The sequence below is a fragment of the Ziziphus jujuba genome, chromosome 9 (assembly GCF_031755915.1).
Source record: "Ziziphus jujuba cultivar Dongzao chromosome 9, ASM3175591v1".
NCBI lineage: Eukaryota > Viridiplantae > Streptophyta > Magnoliopsida > Rosales > Rhamnaceae > Ziziphus > Ziziphus jujuba.
In genome coordinates this window covers 761,942-780,649 of record NC_083387.1, presented here as the reverse complement: position 1 = coordinate 780,649, position 18,708 = coordinate 761,942, and the positions used below count along the sequence as shown (strand labels likewise).

The window sequence follows — 18,708 nt, the reverse complement described above, 5'->3', positions numbered from 1 at the left end:
AGACGTTTACAGTAAAATTCTTTTTTTAAAGAGTGTAAATAGAAGATATAGTGGGGGGAGAAATTTTGGTCATGTAAAATTGTGGGAGGAGAAATTTTAATCCTGTAAAAAGAATGACTCTTTCGATTTTGGTTACAGTATCACCCCAACTTATTTTCCTAAAATATATATATATATATATATTAGCATATCCCGTAACTTTATTCGATTGCATACCAATGAAAACAAAAGAAAATTTACCAAAAGAAAAAAAATGAAAAAAAATTATATATTTTCTTTCCCCAAAGGATTTCAAGCTCTTTTTTTGTTTTTTTGTTTTTTTTTATTTTTTTTATTTTTTGGCAAACAAGGATTTCAAACTTGAGAGAGAAATTAATTTTCAAAATTTAGTTTTTTAGGATTTAGTTTACTGAAAATTAATGTTTCTCTTTATATGTTTGGTAAATAATAAAAAAATAGTAACTTATAAATAATTAAATTTAATATTGTATAATAAACTAAAGATAAATATGTATTTTAAAAAAATTTAAAATTATTTTCTCTATGATTGTCTAAATGATATTTTTTTATATTGGTAAGAATCTAATTTCTTAAATCTACACTTTTCTATCTCATAATAAATATATAAATAAAAAAAATCATTATTTTGTCAAAAAATTAAATTACTACTTACCCCAACATGCCACTAAATAAAATATATATTATAAATAAAATATATATTATACTTTTTTTTTTCATATTTTTATTATAATTGAATAGTTAAAATTAATAATTTATATTTCTAATTTTACTATAATTAAATAGTTCTATGCTCCAACTCTAAATCTAAATAAAAAATTCCAACTTTCACGAATCCAAAAATGGCAATTGCTTAAGAGGGTTAAGAGAAATTTGCAAGTACTACTGTACTAGAATATACAATAGAAATGCGTTTGTTCCTGAATTTATATTCCTTAACTCATAGGACCAGACACACATTCAAATGTGCTCTTACCGAGAAGCTTGCTTGCACACATAAATTTTTAATTCTCCTTTGGGAATAATTGTGAACTTCCTAGCCTACAAAAAAAAGAGTATATCTTTCGTTCAATGAAAAAAGAACACGAGTAATCCAAGATTAGGAGACGAAAGAGAAGGTGAAAGTCCACAATGGAGTGTCATGCTGGATCTAAAGGCGGAGCAGTGGAAGTCAAACACGCAGGTTTAATAAGGAACGGTCATTGCTGCTTTGCATTGCTGAAGGATAGTGGGTCTGCTTTATATCACAAGGGGGCATTTCACATGGGTTAAGTGACATATTCTGACCCTTATAATGCATATATCAACGTTTATATACATAGCAAACCTAGTAGCAACAAGGAACCACAGACAAACTGTGTTTTGATTAGGAGATTCGAATTCTCTTTATGTGTAAATGTCTGTAACATTCATCCATCTGAAGAACTTGTTGCTACTACGATTTCTTTTTGCAACACAGGGACAGGGGATGGGGCACTATTTCAATTAGGTTATGTTTCTGCCTTGAAATGCATAGGGAATATGGAGAAAACACATTCAAACAAACAAATCTGCGACTCTGAAGTCTGAACTAAATTTATAGGACAGCAAAAAGATAAAACAACAAAATTCAGTTCGATGCCAACAAAAGCTTAATTGCCAGTATATATATATATATATATATAAATAGTTATCACAATCTTCAACTTATTCCAAATTTGACTAAAGGAAAAAAGATTCCTGCAGGGAAAATTATATTATATAATCTCTTCATGAGGCAAGTTTAGAATTAATTATTGATTGAAAATTAAAAAAAAAAAAACAAAGGGAAAAGAAAACCCCGCTGCACGCTGCACCAGTGCATTGCAAAGAGAGCTACATTACATTAAACTGATAAACTGATCCTAAACTGTGGAGTGGAGTGGAGTGGAGGAACCGAAATTAATTGTTTTTAATAAATCTATACACAGACAACAGGTAAACCAAAGCAACTGCTAATGCGGCTAGACTCGCGTGTGAGCTCAGTGGTCAGAGCACCACAGCCCGGCCAGTGGACGCTGGTTCGAGTCTTGGGGAGGGAACGGGGAGGCCTGGGGGCATAGCAAAAAACAAAAAACAAAAAAAGAAAAAAAGAAAGGAAAGCTAATGCTGCTGCTGACTAAGCATACCTATTCTTCATTCCGCTGAAAGAAATTTACAAACTTTTCCATCCTCAACAAGCTGATTAATGGCATCTCTAAACTTGTGATAATCCTCAACCGTGTTATAAACTTGATAAGAAATTCGAGCATAACCGGTTATGAAGCCGTCCTTATCTCTGGGTGATGTATCTTGAAGTTGCTCTTCACCCTCTCCAGGAGAAGCATGATGATAATAAGTAGGAACTTCAACACCACAATGAACCCTCAAATGCGACCTCAACCTGGAAGCATCGTCGTCGCTGTTAATACACAATCTGGAAGGCAATCCCACCATAATCATACTGCTACACATATTGGGGGGTGAGCCAAGAATGGTTCCCCATGAATCCGCCAACATCTTCCCCATTTGGACTACCCCATCATGGTTCCTCTTCATAATCCCCTCCAATCCACCCTCGAAGCGCTTCACAAACTCCAAAGCCGACGGCACCACCAGCTGCGAGCTGTAGTCCCGGGTCCCAATCCAGGAGCTCTCCAAGGGCAACCCGTTTCCATACTCCTGGGTGACCACGGGGTGGTGTACCTGAGAGGATAAAGCCGATTTCCGACAGTAGAACACGGCAACGGAAGGCGGGCAAAAGAACCACTTGTGCAAATTGGTGACATACAAGTCCACCCCGAGGTGTTTGACATCGACGGGCACGGTTCCCATAGCGTGGGCCGCATCCACGAACACCTGGTCGACACCTTCGTCTCTGCAAATCTGGACCAGTTCGCGGACGGGAATGACAAATGAGGGCATGGAGGTGATGTGGTCGATGATGGCCAACCTGACCGTGCCACCGTTGGCTTTGGCCCTCTCCAAGCCCCTCCTGAACTCCGAGATGATTTGCTGGCGGGAATGGACCGGGAATGGCAGCTGAATCTCCAGGACGGTGCCGCCGGAGCGGACCACGTAAGCTTGGATTGATTTCTTGATGGCCTGGAAGGCGCAGTGGAACATCACCACGACGTCGTTTTTGCAGAAAGAACCCTGGGAGAAGGCGCGGCCGATCTGCTGAAGGACTATGGCTGCGGCAGTGGTGGCGTTATCGACTAGCGAGACCTCGTCCACGTGGTCGGCATTGATCAAGTCCTTGATGAGGGTGCGCGACTTCAGAATGCCGTCGGGGAGCGTTTTGAAGTAGAAATCGTCGGGCTGTCGGAGGAAACGGAGCTGCCAAGCCCGCTGGGCCGCGAGAACGGAGCCAGGGCAGCTCCCGAAGCTTCCGTTGTTGATTCGGGCAATGCCCAGCTGGTGGTGTGCGAACTCTTCTCGGATCCAATGGGAATGGCCGACGTCCAGGCGGGGCTTCTTAATCTTGATCGTGGGGGTGCCATCCTCGTCGTTGTCGCTGCGACGGTCCTCTCCGTCTCTGTCCATCTTGATGGGTATATGCGTATGGATATGTGGGGTTGAACTGAAACTGAAAGGAAGGCTGCGATGCGAGTTGAGATAGAGCGGTACTACGACAGAGCTAACTTAGCTAGGGTTGTTTGAGAGAAGGACAGGGATGGGAATAAAAAAAGGGGATTTTGGTTTTGGATTTTTTGTCGAACGGTTTTTGGGGCTGATCTCTCTTTCTTTGTTCCCCTGGAAAGAAAAAGGGCCAAAATCGAAAAGTGACGTGCTCAAACTCGAACGCCTGAGCTCAATAGCCAATTCTCCTCAACAACAGCACCGTAAACCGCGTCGTTATATGGCGGGCGATAATACCCTTTTTGCTTTACCCACTGTTGCCCCACGCTCTGACACATAAAAAAAGAAAAAAAAAGAAAAAAAAGCTTTTTAATTTTATTTTTTCAATTTTCCAATTTAAAAAACACTTAAAACATGCTATTACGTTGTTGAATCAATTTATTATTTTATTTAATCGATTCTCCTCCGTAAAATAATATATATATATATATATATATTAAAAACAATTTATTAACTGAGTAACTTTTCTGTTATCTAGGTGAATACATTATTGCTTGGAAATTTATGCGGTTTAGAAACATTTCATATTTTCGCGAGCTTTATAGATTAACTGGCCTACTCAGCCCTTAAATTTTATTGATATTTTATTATCTGATATTTCTAATAGATAATTGGATAATACTATGCAAATAACAAAAGCTATACACATTTTCCCTCAAATATCAAAGATGATAATTTATATTTTTATTTCATTACTATCTATCTTACCAAAAATATGTTCTTTTTATTCACATTATAATATTTTCTTAAACTAAATCTGCTATTTGTTAACGTATATAATTTTTGTAAAAGAAAATCCAAAATATAAAACCATATATTTTGGTGGTTTTATATATTCTAAGCTAATCCAGTCTAGTTTGCTTCTTTCCTTTCTTTTTCTTTTTTTTTCTTTTTAAAGTTGATAGGTGAATTTGAATGGAAAATAAGATGTAAATTGGTTAGCATCTTATGTTTTTCTTTCTTAATTAATGTGTGTGAATACAAAATACTAAAAAAATATTAGTTACAAAATGCAACACCATTCAGCAGCTGCAAGACAGTGGAGACTCAGACTGTCGAATTTGTCTGTATACTATATTTCCCAGTGTCAATCGCTAACAATCTCTTAATTGATATTTTCTGATTTCCACATTTTACCCTCCACATTCCTCTCGCAGCTCACATCCAATTAATTACAATTTTAATTTTGTATTTTCTCTTGTAACATAATTTTGTATTTAACATTCCTATGATTTTTACCTTCTAACATTTTAGGTTTCAATTCAAAACTCTTACTATTATTATTATTATTATTATTATCATCGTCATCATTAAGTTCATAACTGAAAATTTTACCCTCATCGTATTTGATATTATTTTTCATCTAATATCAAATAAATATTATAAATTTTTTTTAAAAAATGTTAAAAATACAATTTATTTCTTTTATTAAAACTGGATGCTATATAAATTAATGAGGATGATCTTATCAGATAATATTGCCTTACGTTTTCTAAAATAGGAAAAAGAGATTAAAAAAAAAAAAAGAAAAAGAAAAACACGGGAGCGGTACAAACGAAGAAAAAAAGGTCACCGAAGTCAGAATCGAGAGTACCCACCAAAAAAAAGAAAAAAAAAGAAAAAAAAAAAAAACAAAGAAGTCAAAATTATGATATTGGGTCTTTGATTTTTCTCGTTTGTTTAATACGTTTGTGTTTTTAGGTGTATTCTTCTCAGGTACGCTGATTTTCCTGATTTCTATAGTTTCGCATGGATTTATAAATCAATCAATTATCCGATTTCCATTTTCGCTGCCTGCCTAATAACCCTAGATCATTTTTTATTTTATTTTAATGTTTAAATTTTTAATAAGCGCAGTTCAAACTGTAACTTTGTTTGTTGATAATGTAGATTTCTTCGTGGAAGAGGGGAAATCTGGGAAGCTTGAACGCCGAATGGATACAAAGCCCAAAAGGGCGATGAGATTTCTGTCATAAGCCGACAGCGTATTGCCCTGAGTTAATATTTGATCCTGGAAAAGTTGCGATCTTTCGGCTTGTCCTGTGGTATTTGATCGAATTATTGACTTTTGCTGTCGATATCTTGGACCTGTGTTAGGATCAAAATCCGTTTCTTGTTGTTGTTCTTCTTATCCCTCTTTTTTCCCGGGGTTTTGGGAGGTTTTAGGTCTCCAATTAGTTTATCTAAGTTGCGAAAACCTCAGGGTTGGAATATAATTCAGGTGCTTCAGTTTTCCTGGACTGTGTTTCTTCTTGCTTCCTCAATATTTTCTTTTCTTTTCTTTTCTTTTTTTTTTTTAACGGATTATGGAATTAAACCTCTGGACTTGCCTTAGCAACCAAAGTCCTCACCTTGTGTTCCTTTTTTTTTTTTTTTTTTTTTGGTTCCCTTAGAAATGTGTTTTGAGATATAGATTACTTGGTAGTTTCCAGTAAATTTTCGAATCTTGATTCTGGGTTCTTGAACAGTTTTTGTTTAAATAAGACAAATTTTTGAATTTTCGATGGCAAATCAAGCGCAGCCTTCAATTCGGTATTCTGTTGGTGTCGCTTCCTCACACCCAGAAACTCAGAGTTCTCATCCTGAGAGAAGCCCTGTTCCTCCACCTTCTGTTTCACCTGGCGCACATAGGTTTCCACCCCCTAAATTTCAAAATGATCAGATTCCTTCCCCTTCAATCCAAGCCCCAACTACAGCGTCACCTGCAAATGGGGTGAAATCTGGCAGCCCCCCACCTCATTTGAGCACTCCCCCTGGACCTCCTGTATTTTCTTCTCCTGTCCGGCCTGCTGCTGTGCCTTTTCGCGCTTCACCTTCAACTCCTCAGCCGGTTGCTTTCTCTTCAGGCTCGTCTTTGCCAACGTCTTCCCCTCCCCATTTTTCAAATGGATCGGTTGATTTGCTACACCAAACTTCTGATGTAACAGAGGATTTGACAACTGTTGGGGAAGCACCTTACGTTCTATTCTCAGCCCATAAGGTACTTCCTTATCTTGTTTTTAAAGCTAATGGATTTGTGTTTATGATGATTCCTTTTTGGAATTGAAATAACTGTTGTTCTGAGAGCTGTTTCCATTTCGTTTTGCTAAACCTTTAAATCTCCATAATTACACAAGCATATGCATGTGCATATATTATGTTACATATACATATACTGGATGGCTTTTTCTGTTCTATTTTTTATTATACAATCTTAGTGCTTTTGGTGAGGACTTCTGTTTGAAATTTGATGTTTCTTCTCTCGTAAACATTTGATTATCATATGCCTGAACCCTTGTCCCACCTATTTTGTCATTTAGGTATTGAAACAGAAAAAACTAGCTAATGTGCCAAGTTTGGGTTTTGGAGCATTGGTTTCTCCTGGGAGGGAGATTTCACCAGGTCCTCAGATAATACAACGTGATCCACATCGCTGCCAAAATTGTGGAGCTTATGCAAATGTCTATTGTAAAATATTACTTGGATCAGGCCAGTGGCAGTGCGTTATTTGTCGGAAACTGAATGGAAGTGAGGGTGAATATATAGCTCCAAGCAGGGAAGACCTTCGTAATTTTTCAGAGCTGTCATCTCCTATGGTTGATTATGTTCAAACTGGGAACAAGAGACCTGGTTTTATTCCAGTTTCTGATTCAAGAATGTCTGCACCCATTGTGCTTGTCATAGATGAGTGTTTAGATGAGCCACACCTCCAACATTTGCAGAGCTCATTGCATGCATTTGTTGATTCGCTTCCACCAACCACAAGAATTGGGATCATCTTATATGGTCGAACTGTATCAGTTTATGATTTTTCGGAGGAATCAATTGCATCTGCCGATGTGCTTCCTGGTGAGAAGTCACCGACGCAGGAGTCCTTGAAGTCATTGATTTATGGAACTGGCATATACTTGTCTCCAATGCATGCTTCACTGCCTGTTGCACATGCCATATTCTCATCACTGAGGCCATATAAATTGAACATTTCAGAAGTTTCCAGAGATCGATGCCTTGGTACAGCTGTTGAGGTTGCTCTTGCTATAGTGCAAGGGCCATCAGCAGAAATATCTCGAGGGCTAATCACTAGGTCAGGAGGTAAGAGCAGGATTATTGTGTGTGCTGGTGGACCTAATACATATGGTCCTGGATCTGTTCCACATTCCTACAGTCATCCAAATTATCCTCATATGGAAAAAACTGCATTGAAATGGATGGAACATCTAGGGAGAGAGGCTCATAGACACAATACAGTTGTTGACATTCTATGTGCCGGGACATGCCCTGTAAGGGTTCCCGTTGTGCAGCCTCTTGCAAAGGCTTCTGGGGGTGTTTTAGTTCTTCATGACGACTTTGGTGAGGCCTTTGGTGTAAATTTGCAAAGGGCGTCTACTAGGGCGGCAGGTTCCCACGGTATATTGGAAATACGCTGTTCTGATGATATTCTCATATCTCAAGCTGTGGGTCCTGGTGAAGAGGCACATGTTGATACTCATGAAACCTTTAAAAATGACTCTTCTCTTTATATACAAATGCTTAGTGTTGAAGAAACACAGAGCTTTTCACTTTCCATGGAAACTAAAGGGGATATTAAGAGTGATTATGTATTTTTCCAGTTTGTGATTCAGTATTCAAATGTGTATCAAGCTGATATATCAAGAGTGATTACTGTCAGATTGCCAACCGTGGATAGTGTTTCTTCATATCTTGAGAGCGTTCAAGATGAAGTGGCAGCGGTCCTTATTGCCAAGAGGACCCTCCTGAGGGCCAAAAACTATTCTGATGCCATTGACATGCGATCAACAATAGATGAAAGAATTAAAGACATTGCTTTGAAATTTGGGTCTCAAGTACCAAAATCAAAGCTCTACCGGTTCCCCAAGGAGATTTCTTTATTACCAGAGCTTCTATTCCATCTCAAAAGGGGTCCACTACTAGGAAGCATTGTTGGGCATGAAGATGAGAGGTCTGTACTTCGAAACCTGTTTTTGAATGCATCCTTTGACCTGTCTCTTCGGATGGTAGCCCCTCGTTGTCTAATGCACCGGGAAGGAGGAACTTTTGAAGAACTACCAGCTTATGACCTTGCTATGCAGTCTGATGCGGCAGTTGTCCTTGACCATGGTACAGATGTCTTCATTTGGCTGGTATGCACTTTAGCCCATCTTGTTGCCCTTATTGCATGGCATCTACTTTTCTTTGGCATGTGCTTTTCTCAATGTTTTCTGGGTAGGCAGGAAGGGGGGTGGGGGAGAGAAAGGGGACGAGTGTTGGCTCTTTTCTGCTCCATTTTTTGCTTGCTAAGCTCTATGGAGGATAGAAAATGAGAGGTTGGAAATTAGACCAACCAAATGTTCAGAATCAGAGATTCTTATTATCATGAATTTATAGATGATGAGGCTATGATTGGTTAGAAGGATGAAGATGGGTTACAGAATTCTGGGGTTTGGTTACCCCCATGGTGTTTCCCACTTTTGGTCATTTGGTTGTAATAAGACTTCTGGTGAAAAAGGTAAAGGAGATTAATTGTGAGCGTATGGATAACTTCAAGTGTAGAAAGGCATACTGAGGTGTTCTATGTTTTTCATGGTGTTGCTCATAAATTGGAGTCCTATATGTCTGTCTGTCTGTCTGTTGTTTATCTGTTTGAGTGTAGCTGAAACATTTGTGGTTTTGAACGTCAGATTTGGTTTCTTGGTTTATGTGGTCAGAAATTTAAGTTGTCTGTCTTATTTTGTTTTCCTGGTCCACAATATATTTAGTTGAGCGCTTTTCCTTGATGTGGTTGGTGGTGGATACAGGGAGCTGAACTTGCTGTTGATGAAGGAAGAAGTGCAGCTGCATTGGCTGCATGCAGGACGTTGGCTGAAGAGCTAACTGAATTCCGTTTCCCAGCCCCTCGCATCCTTGCATTCAAGGTTTGTTGCCTGGTTGTATGGTGAGTTATATAGCTACGGATAATTTATGGAAGAAAGTGAAAATGATGGTTAGATTTATGGAACAGGAGGGAAGCTCTCAGGCTAGGTATTTTGTTTCTCGGCTGATACCGGCACACAAGGATCCTCCTTATGAGCAGGTGAGAGGAGGGAAAAAAAAAAAAAAAAAAAAAAAATCTCTTTATATGTTATTTGGATCGAGTAGAAAGCTAACTATAGAAGTGATATATGTAACATTTGCAGGAGGCAAGGTTCCCTCAGCTAAGAACATTGACGACAGAGCAGCGGACAAAGCTGAAAAGCAGTTTTATTCACTTTGATGAACCCAGCACCTGTGAGTGGCTGCGAAGTCTCAAAGTGGTTCCCCCAGAACCTAGCTAGCTTAGCTAAATGGCTAAATGCCCTGCTCTTGCTTTCTTTTCTTTCCCCGCCCCAACCCACAACAACAACAACCAAAAAAAAAAAAAAACAAAACCATCCTTACTGGAGAGAAGGCTGCTATTTACATTGATTTTGTTTGATTATTTCCAAAATTGTATAATTGCGAGTTTTACTAATTCCAAACAGTTCGCTTCCCAACAGCCCGTCCCCTTGGTCTCACTCAGTGGGGCCAGTTAGATATTTACTGTTTCTTTTATCCGAAAAAGAAGCACATCTATTCTATGTTGAGCTTTAAAAAAATAACGTGTTGTATCTTGTCGCATAACTGGTATACGAATCTGTACGGTAGATGCTGTAGGAAACAAGTTCGAATGCAAATAGCAAGCTATAATGCATTAATTAATTAATTATAAACTATATCTGTGAATGGTGAGATTGATTTTTCAGATAAAACAGCAGGAGCAGATTACCGTGCCGCTGCAAATCAAAAGTCAAATGATTTGCATGTTAATTTGGAAGGCAAAAGTGTAACAGATTCTGTAATTCCTATTTCAAAAGATGAGTGAAATATTATCAAATTATTATTTAACTAATACATAGTTGTCTTGTTACTGTGTATAGCTCATTACTGTTATCTTTTAATCTCTTAAATAGGTATTCGTTTGTTTGTTTAATTTTATGAAAATAGAATTGTTGTACCGCAAAAACTAACTAGTAAATACTATGATACACCAAAAACACATGGGCCACAACAACAAGGAGCACGTAAAAATTTATTGAACGATGACATCTTGGGGTTTTAGATTATAACTGCTTAAATGGAATTTGGTAGACGACTGTTTAGATTTCCTTAAAAAAAAAAAAAAAAGGTGTTTAGATTCGAAGGATATATAATGTTTATGTATGATTTTGACATTTGGTAATTGGGCTTGAAAATCTATAATCATGATTCATGAAGCATCATTATTTTGGTGGCTGAGGGGTGTAGGGGAGCTTTACAACCGTAGATTGTATTAGTTGCGGGTTCTATCTTATCCCAACGCCACGCGTCCCCCCGGTCTTCGCTTTTCTTCCGGAACATTAGAATACTCCCAACTCAAACTCGAACCAGAACCAGAACTTGAAGAAGCTACCTTCCACTTCCATTAAAATTTAATTTATGAATTAAACAGATTTATTACAACAACCAATCCATTTCTCTTCTGTTTTTTTTCTTTCCAGTTTCCGTTCCTCTGTGTGTGTGTGTGTGTGTAGCTGAACTCAAAGTGTATATATATATATATATATATAAACATATATGGCTTGCACGTTGTGTGAATCGTCCTTGCTCAAACATTACCCCTCTGTTTCTCGTCTGTCTTCCGTCAATAACTTTCACCGTAAACCTTCATTGGGTTCGTCCTTTTTGGGTTCCAAATCCGTTAAAGTGTTGGACTTTTCAGGGAAAACTTGGAAATTGGTTGGCGAGAAGAGGAGGCGGCGGCGAATCCCTACAGTTGGTGCACTGGGAGGATTATTAGGCGGGATTTTCAAAGGGACTGACACTGGGGAGTCCACCAGGCAGCGGTATGCTGCTACTGTTTCTGTCATCAACGGTTTGGAAGCTCAGATGTCGGCATTGTCGGATGTGGAGCTGAGGGACAAGACGTCCGTGTTGAAAGAACGAGCCCAGCAGGGGGAGTCCTTGGATTCTCTCTTACCCGTGAGTTGTTCAATTTGTTGCGTAGTAAATTAGTAAATGGGATATTGAAATTGAAATTGTAATTCGTCAAATGCGGTTTTCTGTTATATAATCCCTTGTTTCCTATTCCTAGCTAAAAGCACCAGTATATGCAGGAAGCATTTGCTGTCGTTAGAGAGGCTTCGAGAAGAGTTTTAGGCCTTCGTCCCTTTGATGTCCAACTCATAGGTAGTTGGATTCTGCCATTCTATTATTCTATCTGAATTTGAAACCTGCAAATGCAAAATGATTCTTATTATTCGCTACAAAGTATTGATTATTGATATGATCCTTTTGTGAGTTGGTTCCTTTGTTTTCTCTTCCAACATGTATAGGTGGCATGGTTCTTCATAAGGGAGAGATAGCTGAAATGAGAACTGGAGAAGGGAAGACCCTGGTAGCTATTTTACCAGCCTATTTGAATGCCTTGGCTGGAAATGGAGTTCATGTTGTTACTGTGAATGATTATTTGGCCCGCCGAGATTGTGAGTGGGTTGGTCAAGTTCCTCGCTTTCTTGGAATGAAGGTTGGCCTAATTCAACGTATGTCTCATTCTAGTATATGTATATATATATATATATATATGTTATCTGCCTCTCTTCTCTTTCCTTTTGGCCGAGATTCAACTTATCATTCAATCGATCTCTCTCTTATTTTATTTTATTTATTTTCTCTTAAATTTCTTCAATGATAAAAAATAAAAATAAAAATAGCATCTTCAATGATAAAGCCTTTAAATTTCTTCAAAATTCTCCTTTTTAGTTGCTCCTTACCGGTGATCATTTCAGTAGACTATCCAATATGCGTATCTAACTGCACCTCTTCTTGAGATCAGATAGGAGTTGGTATTTTTTTTCTTTGTCACTTGCCATTGCTTCTTCTGTACATCAGCTTTATATTTAAGGTAGTAACTGTAACTTAACGAGAGGAGTTTGTTTTGGCAGAGAACATGACAAGCGAACAAAGAAAAGAAAATTATCTTTGTGATATCACATATGTCACCAACAGTGAGCTTGGTTTTGATTACTTGAGAGACAATCTTGCCACGGAAAGTAATTCTTGCTTTATATACTCCTTTTTTTTTTTTTTCCACTTAATTATGGTTAATTTCAGTGATTGAAGAGTTGCTTAACTTCATTACTCTAGCTGAATGTATTTTCTGACATCTACAGAGTGTTGAGGAGCTTGTCTTGAGAGGTTTTCATTACTGTGTAATTGATGAGGTTGATTCCATCCTTATTGATGAAGCCAGAACACCTCTCATCATATCTGGACCTGCAGAAAAACCTAGTGACCGCTATTATAAAGCAGCAAAGATAGCCTCAGCCTTTGAGCGAGATATACATTACACTGTAAGGATGCCTATTGTATCGTTGTGAACAAAGAAAACAATTTTTGTATGGTATATTGGACCTGCAGATGATGCATTAGAAGAATCCTTTTGTAATCCTTTAGATGTTGAAAGCAGGCAGTTATTTTATTTTTTCCTTTTTTTTTTTTAAATTCATTTTTGTAAATGAGATTGTTGTTTCAGGTGGATGAAAAGCAAAAAACAGTTCTTCTTTCAGAACAGGGTTATGAAGATGCTGAAGAAATTCTAGATGTAAAAGATTTGTATGATCCACGAGAACAATGGGCTTCATATGTTCTGAATGCAATAAAAGCAAAGGAGCTATTTCTTAGAGATGTAAACTATATCATACGTGGCACAGAGGTTTTGATTGTAGATGAATTTACTGGTCGAGTTATGCAGGTAATTTTTATTTATCATGGACCCATACTTTTAGCAAATTTTACACAACTTTATCTTGTCAATATCTTTGAGTGTTTTAGCAGAATTTTAATTTTTAAGATCAGGCTTAATGTTATCTGCAAGCAAAACAGCTTCATCAAGTTTAAGAATGCATGTTCAAAAAATACAACATAGTTAACTATATTCAACCTTGTAAACATAAAAGGCTGGGAAAGAAAAAGGTAATAATTCTTAATTTCTCATTGAGAATAATCATATTGGTTATCCTTTTCTTTCAGGGAAGGCGATGGAGTGATGGACTTCACCAGGCAGTTGAAGCAAAAGAAGGTTTGCCCATCCAAAATGAAACTGTAACACTGGCTTCAATTAGTTACCAAAACTTCTTTCTCCAGGTTGGAGCATTCTCTATTGGAATGCATTAAAAGACGCATCTTTAAAGTTTATTCTCTCACTTCATGATATTCACATCTTCTACTTTTCCAGTTCCCAAAACTTTGTGGAATGACTGGTACTGCAGCAACTGAAAGCACAGAATTTGAAAGCATATACAAACTAAAAGTTACAGTTGTGCCTACAAACAAACCTATGATTAGAAAGGTATACTCATTTAGCTTGCCATTCATTAATAACTTATCTTCATTGCTCCTCTGAAGTTTTCATATCAGAATTGATGTACAAAATGCAGGTAGAGTAAAAGCAAAGCAAAAGATGGAAGTATGTAATGCAAATTTTACTTAATTATTTGTTTTTCATCAATTTGGGGGAAAAATAAAAAATAAAAAATTTGGGATTATGCAACTCTTGTGCGCGGAGCTTATCCAAATTATTCAATGCCTTTTAGATTTCTTAATATCTGTTTGATCACTTTCTCAGGATGAGTCTGATGTGGTATTCAGAGCAGCATCAGGAAAGTGGCGAGCAGTTGTGGTAGAGATTTCTAGAATGCATAAGACAGGTCGCCCAGTTCTTGTTGGCACCACTAGCGTCGAGCAGAGTGACTCATTGTCTGAGCAGTTACAAGAAGCTGGGATTCCCCACGAGGTGTGGTTGCTTTGTATGTGTATGGTTAAAGTGAGACTTGGGTGATTGTGAAACTAAAAGTAAAGTTATGATGAACAAATTGTTGTTAAAGTAAAGTATTTTACATACGCTTTTCCTTTTACATTTATGATACTTTTTACCTGTAAAGAGTAGAACGATAAATTATATTAGTAGCATTGTAAATTATACGAGAAGATCTAACAGATTTTCATTGTTTTGAAGGTTCTTAATGCAAAACCAGAAAATGTGGAGAGAGAAGCAGAAATTGTAGCTCAGAGTGGTCGGCTAGGGGCAGTGACCATTGCTACCAATATGGCAGGTCGTGGAACAGACATTATCCTTGGTGGTAATGCGGAATTTATGGCGAGGTTGAAACTAAGAGAGATGCTTATGCCAAGGTAACAATTAAACCTTGTTAATAAATTGTTTATTAGTAAAGTTGTAAACCATAAATATGTAGCCTATCCTTATTGTATTTATGGATGCTTGGACTTCACATTTATAGTATATAATCGTCTTATTTACTCGTTCCGATATCATCACCTACTAGACAAATTCTGCTTTGAAGATAGAAATTCATATTCAAAGAGACTTTCTAAAAATTTAAAATCAACGCAACTTGTATTATACTACATGTGCTTAAGTTCATTTCATATGATATTATTTGCTTTAAGGACAATAACCTGCACTAGGAGGGGGGAAGAAGTGATTGCCACCAAGAAATACCTAATTCTTGCCATATATGATGAATCAACGACATAATTAAGAGAGTTTTTTTCTCTTCTCATAAGCAAGTTCTAGTTGTATTTAAAGATCATGCATTTTACTTACTAGCGAACTATGAACAAAGAGAATTTAAATTTTACAACAATCTGAAAGCTCTTTTCTAGATATCACTGCTTAAAACACGTGTTCTCCATTTTCGTTTTGTTTATTTTACACCTTTCCATTACAGAGTTGTTAATCCAATAGATGGAGGTTTCGTATCAGTGAAAAAGCTTCCTCCAAAGAAGACATGGAAGGTATTTTTTCAATTTTGCTCATAATATATGGCATGTTTGATTGCTTTCAACTCTGGGAACTCATAATAATATATTTTCCAGGTCAATGAAAAGTTATTTCCGTGCAAACTATCCAATGGGAATGCCAAGTTGGCTGAGGAAGCTGTTAAGTTAGCTGTTGAAACATGGGGTCAGAGATCGTTGACTGAGCTTGAAGCAGAGGAGCGACTATCTTATTCTTGTGAAAAGGTCAGATTCTTTGAAGATAGTAAAGATATTGTTTTCCCTCTTTGAAATAATGTTATAAATCACAATGAGATATGTTTAGCATATTTTCTGTACTTTTCTTTCTTCATCATCATCCTGTAGAAACTATTCAATCCATACTCTAAAAACTGTCATTTGTGCACCTTTGCATTTTATAGGGCCCTGCTGAGGATCAAGTCATTGCCAAGCTGCGCAAGGCCTTTCTGGAAGTTGTTAAAGAATACAAGTTCTACACTGAGGAAGAGAGGAAGAAGGTTAGGTTCAATATGTGTATTCAAATGGCCTTGATTTGTAAATGTTCTTTTTGTTTCTTAATTTCCGTGTAATTGCAGGTTGTTTCTGCTGGTGGACTTCACGTAGTGGGAACAGAACGCCACGAATCTCGCCGGATTGACAATCAGGTAAAATATTTTGCTCAATTTATATTTGGTAGGTTTTTTTTCTTTCTTTCTTTGGTATTTGAATTGCCTATTTTGTTCTATATAATCTTTCTACCAGGATTGCTTTGCATAACATATGTTGAAACTAAAGTTGCGATTTGATTTATGTAGCTGCGTGGTCGAAGTGGCAGGCAAGGGGATCCTGGAAGTTCTCGCTTCTTTTTAAGTCTTGAAGATAACATCTTTCGTATATTTGGCGGGGATCGGATTCAGGTTTTGAGTTTGGTTGTTGTTAAATATCTAATAGTGGTACAAAATGGCTTGCTAAGTTGTCCTTAGTATTGCAACTTGTAGGGTTTGATGAGGGCTTTTAGAGTTGAAGACCTACCTATTGAGTCTAAGATGCTGACCAAAGCACTAGATGAAGCTCAGCGGAAAGTGGAGAATTACTTTTTTGATATAAGGAAGCAGTTATTTGAGTATGATGAGGTAATAAATAGCCAGAGGGACCGTGTTTATACTGAAAGAAGGAGAGCCCTTGAATCGGAAAGTCTCCAATCTCTTATTATTGAATATGCCGAACTGACAATGGATGACATCTTAGAGGTATGCTGCTGAAGTCATTTTGCTTTTGTAAAAATTTATCTTGTTTTCTATTGTTGTCCTGCATAATAATTTTTATGGGGTCGTGGACTATTCTAAAGTTTGTAGTCCCAATGATGAATAGGCAAATGTTGGTTCAGATGCTCCAAAAGAAAGCTGGGATCTTGATAAACTCATTGCTAAACTTCAGCAGTAAGTGGCATCATCATTCTCTTTACCTGGTTCAAAATTAGATACAGTTTTTTTGGATGGATAAAAAGGCTTCCTCCCTTTTGCTATAGTAAAATGCCATTGCAGGATATTAAAGTCTTGATTATGCATAAAAATTTTCCTACTCAGCTTTTCAGTCAAAAAACTTTAAATCACTTGAGTTATACCTCTCAGGTATATAGGATCCCTTTTTTAGATTGGATCCTACTTTCTTTCTGATGGTTAAATGAATTGTTGTAAATCTCCTATGTTACATGGCCACTTCAGTGGGTCTCTGTGCTTAATATGGCTTCAAATAATTCTAATGGCAGACATACTTCTGTGCCTTTAGGTACTGCTATCTATTAGATGATTTGACACCTGATTTGCTGAGGAGCGAGTGTTCACGTTACGAGGAGTTACAAGATTACCTTCGCCTTCGTGGTCGTGAAGCCTATTTGCAGAAAAGGGTTAATATTAAGTCCAATTTTATGATCTTTATTTTCTAGAGGATGACTTTGCTAACCGTAGGCATGAATAAATTCTATGATATATACTACGTAGTAAAACTAGATGATGAAATACTGCACTATGACAACACCTGAGTTGCATTTTAAGACACGATTAATCTTTTTGTTTTCCCATCTATAGATTAAATATTAATGTGACTCTTTAATTCTAAAACTTGGGAAGATAGCTAAAACCAGGTCCATATGATTTGTTTCCTCGTATTGCTTTGCAAAATTAAGCTTTTGTATTCGACTGTAGGTCTCTGTGTATTTGCAAAATTAAGCTTTTATATTCAATGTTTAGGCTTTTGTGTATTCATTTCCTATTGCTCTCTCTCTCTCTCTCTCTCTCTCTCTCTCTCGTTTGTCAGGATATTGTGGAAAATCAAGCTCCAGGCTTAATGAAGGAAGCTGAGAGATTCTTGATCTTGAGCAATATTGATCGATTGTGGAAAGAACACTTGCAAGCTCTCAAGTTTGTACAACAAGCTGTAGGTTTACGTGGATATGCACAGCGGGATCCACTTATTGAGTATAAGCTTGAAGGGTATAATCTCTTCTTAGAAATGATGGGCCAGATAAGAAGAAATGTTATATATTCTATATATCAGGTTTGTAATGTATGCTAGACATGGTAATTTGCACTTTGATACCTTATCATATGTTACTTAAATATGCTTGCTAATGTCTTCCTTGTTTTGGGGGTTTATTTTATTTTATTTTTTAAAATTTTGGGTCAGTTTCAACCGGTAATGGTAAAGAAGGATCAGGATCAAAGACAGGATAAGAATTCAGGCAAATTCGTGACCAATGGAAATGGTAGGGGAAACAACAATCTTGATGCAGTAGGTACCCTTGAGTCATCTCCAACAGCCACAAGCCCCCATGGTAGCGCATAAGATTATTTTTGTGGTGGTTCAAGTGGAAGAGAGGGACAGGACTGGATTTAGAAGCTGAAGCTCAAGGTTCATTGTTATTTTCTCTATCAATGTACACACAGTACTATAAATCATTAAATTGCAATCATTTGTTGTAAATTAGAATTGGAGTGCACAGAATGTGCATTGTGCATATCAGAAAGAAAAAAGGTGACATGAAACTGTTCTTTAATATGGGAAAGCCACACCAACTAATGGGAGAGAAGACAGGAATTCTTAATATTAATATTAATGTAGGAGGAGGACACAATTATTATCATTATGTTCATCATCTCATCTTGCTGCGATCACCTAAAAAGTTGGTGGTTATATGAATTTGTTCACCAAAGCTTTTGCTCTGGATGAGTATCAATTCAAATC

General features: G+C 37.2%; 3 protein-coding genes across 3 annotated transcripts; 2 read left to right on the top strand and 1 right to left on the bottom strand.

The window, feature by feature from the left end:
• Positions 1 to 1,770: 1,770 nt before the first annotated feature.
• Positions 1,771 to 3,868, bottom strand: LOC107426174 (L-cysteine desulfhydrase). The gene has a single exon (XM_016036279.4). It carries the CDS (start codon positions 3,559 to 3,561, stop codon positions 2,173 to 2,175), a length of 1,389 nt encoding a protein of 462 aa, XP_015891765.1. The 5' UTR covers positions 3,562 to 3,868; the 3' UTR covers positions 1,771 to 2,172.
• Positions 3,869 to 5,156: 1,288 nt separating this feature from the next.
• LOC107426198 (protein transport protein SEC23 A) lies at positions 5,157 to 10,540 on the top strand. The gene is made up of 6 exons (XM_016036311.4): positions 5,157 to 5,373; positions 5,548 to 6,637; positions 6,957 to 8,777; positions 9,432 to 9,548; positions 9,635 to 9,706; positions 9,810 to 10,540. The coding sequence occupies exons 2-6, from the start codon at positions 6,161 to 6,163 to the stop codon at positions 9,945 to 9,947; spliced, it is 2,625 nt and encodes an 874-aa protein (XP_015891797.3). The 5' UTR covers positions 5,157 to 5,373; positions 5,548 to 6,160; the 3' UTR covers positions 9,948 to 10,540.
• Positions 10,541 to 10,951: 411 nt separating this feature from the next.
• On the top strand, positions 10,952 to 18,610 carry LOC107426197 (protein translocase subunit SecA, chloroplastic). Its single transcript, XM_048480947.2, has 20 exons — positions 10,952 to 11,649; positions 11,784 to 11,856; positions 12,003 to 12,209; positions 12,612 to 12,715; positions 12,840 to 13,019; positions 13,202 to 13,420; positions 13,699 to 13,812; positions 13,904 to 14,017; positions 14,294 to 14,461; positions 14,684 to 14,859; positions 15,417 to 15,483; positions 15,565 to 15,711; positions 15,888 to 15,983; positions 16,062 to 16,130; positions 16,281 to 16,382; positions 16,464 to 16,715; positions 16,837 to 16,904; positions 17,254 to 17,371; positions 17,782 to 18,021; positions 18,151 to 18,610. Exons 1-20 carry the CDS (start codon positions 11,245 to 11,247, stop codon positions 18,307 to 18,309), a joined length of 3,078 nt encoding a protein of 1,025 aa, XP_048336904.2. The 5' UTR covers positions 10,952 to 11,244; the 3' UTR covers positions 18,310 to 18,610.
• The last annotated feature ends 98 nt before the right edge of the window (positions 18,611 to 18,708 follow it).